Below are 6320 nucleotides of genomic sequence, written 5' to 3'. Positions count from 1 at the left end.
CCATTCGCAATCGTACATTCTTGTTTGTTGCTCAAACATTCACCCATCATGCGCACAAATCGTCCATTTATGGGAATTTTCCGTGTGCGTTCATCCGGGCGTTAGCTGCCGCGGAATGTACGCACGCAGATATATAATACCCGATCGCGTTCATACATATTGCTTTCTAATCGTGCACTGAATCGTACGCTATTTACAAGTAAAAATGTACTCCGTTCGGTAGTATGCCATTACTGTTAGCTATAATACACATACGTACCCTAACTCTAAAGGGTGAATAGCGATGCTTACTGCTAATACACTTACGCTCTAAGTTCATTTCGCTACACATACACACACATACAGTGGGGTGTAGGTGGTGTTGAGGTGAAATTTTACCTGATATTTAAATGGTTCACTTAACTAAATCCTTCATTGCTTTTCTACGGATTTTTGTTCCCCAAGCAACCCCGCGGAGGGGGAGCATGATCTCCCTCCGAGTCGGAATTTTAAAATATACATCGTTTTGAGAAGAGAGATTTCCTTACGTTCACAGTTTGACAGTATATGATTTTCCTTGTAATTACACTCTTTTTCGACTCCCTCCCTCTATTTCTCGCTCTCTTAATCTTCTTCCATGATTGTGTGCATTTGTCGAAACGCAATTCCTAACCTCGTCGTAAAGACTAACCAAAAAAAGTCCAGCGCCTTCAGCGTGCGGTACGCACACACGATTCCCGGTCTCCCGATCGCCCCAAAGCGCACCGACACACGGAAGTTGCTAGGACAGAAATAGTCCCTGAGGTTACGAAGTACATAAAACTAAAAACAGTAAAATAGCTGTTTCGTTTTTTCTTATCATTCAAAGTTGATGGCTAGTATTTAAAGGGACAAAAGCGCTATAATGTTAAAATGCTTAACCGTGCGCCATAACCCTGGAATAGTGTAAACATTACTCGCTTACTTTCATGTAATTTATGTGCAGCGGTGGTAGATGTCGCTTAACGTACTGTTACAAGACACATAAACATATAGTTTTGCTTATGTATGTTACCTAACTGTAACTCCGTATTTGCTCTGTTCACTTATTCGAAACGGCGATATAGTACACCTTTACATCTTACAACTAAAAACGACCATCTTTGCGAGACAGTTGATAAATTCTTACACACTAAAGGAAGAAACGATACTGAACCAATGCACTTACAACTTCAAATTGTTTTTAAACTCCCTACACTACGCTAGAATAACTGTATGGTATTAAAAACGCGGTGAACGAAGGCTTTCGATTGAGATAAGTTGTACTAAATAAACAAAAAATAGTGTAAATAGTTTTTGACAAACAACAGAACATGTCTCCAAAGCATCTATCAGAAAAATAAAAACAAAAAAAACTAAACAATCTAACGAACAACTTGCGAATCATTGCTATGCTGAGAAAAAAAAAACATGGAAAAAGACATTTGGAAACAAAACCAATAAAATAGAACTAAATAACAAAATTGCTCTAAAAGTGAGGTACACTTTCGCGTCAAAGAAACTGGAGACTGGAAACAATAAAAGAAAAACCAGTTGCAAAAAAAAAAAAACAAAAACAAATTGTCTAATTAAATATATTCAGATAATTTATGACATCATCCGAAACCATCGTCATGAACGCACTGCTGGCGGATGTGTCATTTTTGTCTACGGTCCCAGTGCTTGTATGGGCGTCCTTGGTAATGCCGTTACTGCTCGAATTAATGGCAGCACAGGCAGACTCGCCCATACGCAGCGATCGCAGGACACTAATATTGCTGCCATTGATCGCGGCGGTACTATTCACACCGGAGGTCCACGGTGTCTGTGTCCAAAGGGAACTAAGCTTTGGTATAGTATCGATCGCATTACCGGTAGCAGCCAGTCTACCACTTATCGATTCCTGTGTTCGCAGGAACTGAGATCCAACCATGTAAGATTCTCGAGTACCGGAAGGAACATCGGATGGCCAAACATTCTGACCACTGGCAGTAGTACCATGTTCAGTTTCCCCATTAGTGCCAGCTGTCGCAAGTTCCGGTGCCGACCAGATAGATTCTAATGGCTCGAGGCTTTGCTGAGGACCGCTGACCAGTCCGAGCTTACTTTCCCAGATGTTCGTACCAATATTGCCGGGGGTGAGGGATGGGATGGTTTTGGGAAGGGTTGATGCGGAATCATTGTGTTGGGATATGGTGGTGCAGGGTAATTGCTGCATCTGTGACGACACCATCGACGTCGACGGTGCCATGTTGGCAGTGGATGTTGTCCAGGGGGTGTACAATTCTTTACTTAAGCTAGTGTACAACGCGTTCGAGGTAGGGTTTGTTGTAACTGCACTAGGAAGAACCATTGCCGATTTTAGCGATGCTGCTGAGGGACTCACCAAAGATGCTGCTGCTGCTGCTGCTACTGACGTTGACGGTGGTGCAGGACCCCAAAGCGATTTATTGCCCCAGATGATGTTGGACAATGCGGGGTTAATGGTAGAGTCAGTTTTCGATACAGTACCTGCTGCGATTGGTTTGTTGTTCAGCTGATGCTGTTGCTGTACGTTGCTACCAAGGGTGGCAGCGGCCCGGCCACTGCCGACGCTGGAATCACCACAGTAAGAAGTCGAGAAGCCCGAATCGTTGCTTGTGCTGCTAATGTTGCTGATGGTGCTGCTGTTGCTGAGATGACGCAGCTCCTGGATGAACGAATTCATTGCCGCGGAATCGGCGGCCACTTTATCAGCAAGCGCGCTCGTCGATACGGTGCACGAAGCGGACGATCCGTTGAACGGTGACTGTTGTTCCTGGCGACCGGTACTATCCGCCAGCGAGCCACTGTTCACGCTCGACTTTGGTGATTCCAACGTGGCCTCATGTTATGGCCAGTGCTGGAAAAACTGCATCGGCTGCTTGGTGTAGCAGTAGCTCAGCGGCTTTACAAAGTGATTGTCCTGGGCCGAACAGTACGGACACGACACGCTGTGGCTGTAGTCACTGTAGAAGTTCAGCCGTTGATTTGGAGACAGCATCATTTTGAAGCAATTGTTACACTGTTTCAAATAAAACGATACAAAAACAATCAGTTAAACAACACACCGTTATGCGACTAACTCGCTTAACTCTTACCTTCAAACGTTCCGTACAGCATGGCATAGCGGCGAAGATGTCATAAGAATACATGGTTCCTAGAACAAGCGATGAACCGTCCCACTTATTCACACAAAATCTGCGGGGAAAAAATAAATGAATCGTAACAAATCACATGTTGGTAACCATAAAATAAAAGCGCAAAAATAGAAAAAAAATGAACGAAGGACAAGACGATCCCTAATGACGGTATGCAATTAAAAAATTAGCTTCATCAATCGTTTGCTACATGCAATGCATGCAATTAATGAAACAACCACTTGGGAAATCGATCAATCATCTCGGCGAAACCATCGGGCAACGATTTAATAACGTGCTACCACAACGGGAACGCTTAAACCGGCACCATTGCTCATGAATATTCGGGTTAATTGACCGTTCAGAACAAGAATTTCCATGAAATTAATTCACTGATAATTCCATCGCGCGCCCGGGAATGGAGACGCCTGGTTGTGGCTGTACATATACCCCCCCCCCCCCGTCCGCCTTCGTTGGGGGCTCAATATGCAGTTTGATCGTTTTTCGTTTATTTTACATCCTCCTCTCGATTGGTTCTTTAACACAGCGCGATTCGCATCGATTCTCATCAGCTTCTATATAAAAAATGGAGTGAAGTTGTATATTTACCTGCACCGTACGACACGGTTTGGCTCGACGCCTTCCAAGCACGCCATGCAGACGGATGTCAGATATTGGACACGATTCTCGTACTTCACCTGCAGACAAGAAAGAAAACCAACACAGTCATAACATGTCCTGACGATGTTCTCATGTTAGGGTAAAGCAATCTAATAAAGTAAAGGTTCGGTTCGGTATCAAACCCATTTGCATACCCCGGTTGTGGGGGTTCCGACACTTCTTGACACTTCCTTTCCGCGTTCGGTGTGTTGTTGTGTTGGGGAAGCGTTACGTACTTAATCGTTTATTAATTCATCGTATGGCGTACAACCCCGTCCAAAACAACGGGCCAGCGCAGTCGTCGTCTGGTTGTTCGTCTTTGTTCTTTTTTTGGAAGTAAAAGCTTCAGAGTTGTACAGCAAAAAAGCAGCAGTAAATCATGTACTGGCTCTCATTAAAGACCATCACGGGACGGGTCGAACCATACGATTTTGGGACGTTTGAGCGGTCATATGGTCATTCGTTAAATTCCTTGTACTTAAGCGATGGGTTTCGGCCCCAGACACACCGGAGCCGGAGGTTTGGAAAAACGAAAACTTTATCAAATTTGGGTCATCGGTGACATTGACATTTTGGTCTAGGAAGTCAATTTTGTCTGCCAACCTACAGCGCGCAAGACTCAATCATTACCCGTTACCAGACAGAAATAAACTAGAAAACTGTAAGCATAGTGTACTCACCTCAATGCACCCTTTGTTGTGTTGTTTCGGGCTGAGAAAGAACGTTCCATCGACCAGGGGGTAGCGGTCGAAGACTAGCATCGGTTCCTCGCATAGCACACACGCAACGCGACTCTTATGCTGTGCGGCTAGCGAAGACAGAATAAACAGACGTGTTTCGTCGTTTCCGTGATTGCCTTCATCCTCGATCTTTAAGAAAGATAAAGAAAAATATATATTAAATACAATTTCATTAAATTAACAACAAAATAATTACAAAGGTAAGAGGGAGAATAATAATCAAAAGTCGTTAAACAAACCCTGATATAATTATTAATTTTTAAAACACCTCGTATTATTTTTTTGCAATCTCCTTTCAAAACAAATTATCACAGTTTTAATAGTTATACAATCCCATTACTTTTTCCCTTACTCATCACCGGCTCAGGGGATCTAACAACACTCGCGTTGAACACTTCAAAAAAGGCAAGACGGTTGGTAGAACACCGACAAACAGCAAAATGTCAAAAGCATTCCAAGAATCTATCACTTCCCGATGCATTTTTCAAAACACTCCACAACCATTTCCTGGCCATTTAAGTGCAAAGGGCAAAGAACGATTTTGCTGGAAAATCTGTTTTGGCTTGCGGGCTTGGGCACCGCCGCCGAGCAGGGGAAAGCTGTGGTAGAAGGTACATAGAAAGTTTTGCTTTCTTTGAAAGCGCATTGCTACCACCCACCCACGGGGGGCAGGGCACGGGAATATCTCAATGTGGAAAGTCATTTTTCATTAATACCTCTCGACCGTTTTCCAACACGCGATCGGGGGTGGGTTCTTATCGAGCGAATACGACCGCCCAAGTACTAAAGGAAAAAGATAAACAACTTTTACCAGCCCGGCATAATGTTCATGAAAGCAAAGAGAGAAAAGAAAAACACACAGTGTCAAGCATTTCCCTGTTCTTATGATGCGCTCAAGAAGCGCTTGCACTAGGACGCTAGGAGGAACTATTCGAAAGGAAATTGAAATATCTCATTAAAATGCGTTTCCTTACTTAAGCGAAAAGCTGCTTTTCGTGCAATGGCACCGGCATTAAACGTTACGATGGTTCAATGGCATATGGGCATCCTTCGGAAGGTGAAGATGTTTCTCTGACTGATAGACGGCAACAGGGAACCAACTCTGCTCCCTTGGGGAGACGGCGGCTAGTTCTCCAACGTAGACATCATAAAGGCATCAACGGTTAGGCCGCCAACAGTTGGGACGAAAAGTCAAAGAATCGCTAACAACACGCCCGGAACAAACCCGGGGAGTGAGAGAGAGAGTGCTTGGAAACTTCGCCGAATATTGACCCAGAATAGTCGATCGTAAAAATTACAAGAACTCCAGCAAGAGAGAGTCTGTAGAAAAAACAAACCCTCTCAACCAGACGGTTGGCATTTTTGTCTCACAAATGAATTGTCACGACATACCGTCATTAAGAATGGCGCAGTTTCAAATCACATTGATGTCTCTTTGTTCGTTCGACCATATCCCCGAATGGTTCATGGACACTCCTCTACGTACGAGAGGCTCTATCAATAAAAGCATAAATATGGAGACCGACCTATCGACCTATCGTCGATTTTGCTCCAAACACGTTAAAATTTTCTTATTTTTAGAGCGATTTTTGATACTAATGTAGTAGATTTCCCAAAATTTCGGTGTAGAACATTAGTTAAGCTACTCAAGGTTTGGCTTTTTGGCTGCCATTTAGTGCTTGAATCTTGTATTCTATTCCCTTCCCTAGTTCACTATAATAATTCCCCAAAATCTACAATTTCCTAACAGAGACGTCGCAGCGTA

General features: G+C 43.6%; 1 protein-coding gene across 2 annotated transcripts in view; it reads right to left on the bottom strand.

Moving 5' to 3' along the window:
- Positions 1-2627: 2627 nt before the first annotated feature.
- The window catches only part of LOC128298009 (headcase protein), a 97573-nt gene continuing 93880 nt past the window's right edge, over positions 2628-6320 (bottom strand). For both annotated transcript variants that reach the window (XM_053033737.1, XM_053033738.1), the window contains 4 exons: positions 4496-4684; positions 3765-3853; positions 3117-3216; positions 2628-3040 (listed from right to left, as the gene is read on the bottom strand). In XM_053033737.1, the coding sequence (XP_052889697.1) occupies positions 2867-3040; positions 3117-3216; positions 3765-3853; positions 4496-4684 (552 nt within the window). In that variant the 3' untranslated portion in view covers positions 2628-2866. The remainder of the gene's footprint in view (positions 3041-3116; positions 3217-3764; positions 3854-4495; positions 4685-6320) is intronic.

The sequence above is a fragment of the Anopheles moucheti genome, chromosome 2 (assembly GCF_943734755.1).
Source record: "Anopheles moucheti chromosome 2, idAnoMoucSN_F20_07, whole genome shotgun sequence".
Taxonomy (NCBI): domain Eukaryota; kingdom Metazoa; phylum Arthropoda; class Insecta; order Diptera; family Culicidae; genus Anopheles; species Anopheles moucheti.
Note: the sequence above shows the minus strand (reverse complement) of the source record. Positions and strands in the feature narration are given on the sequence as shown.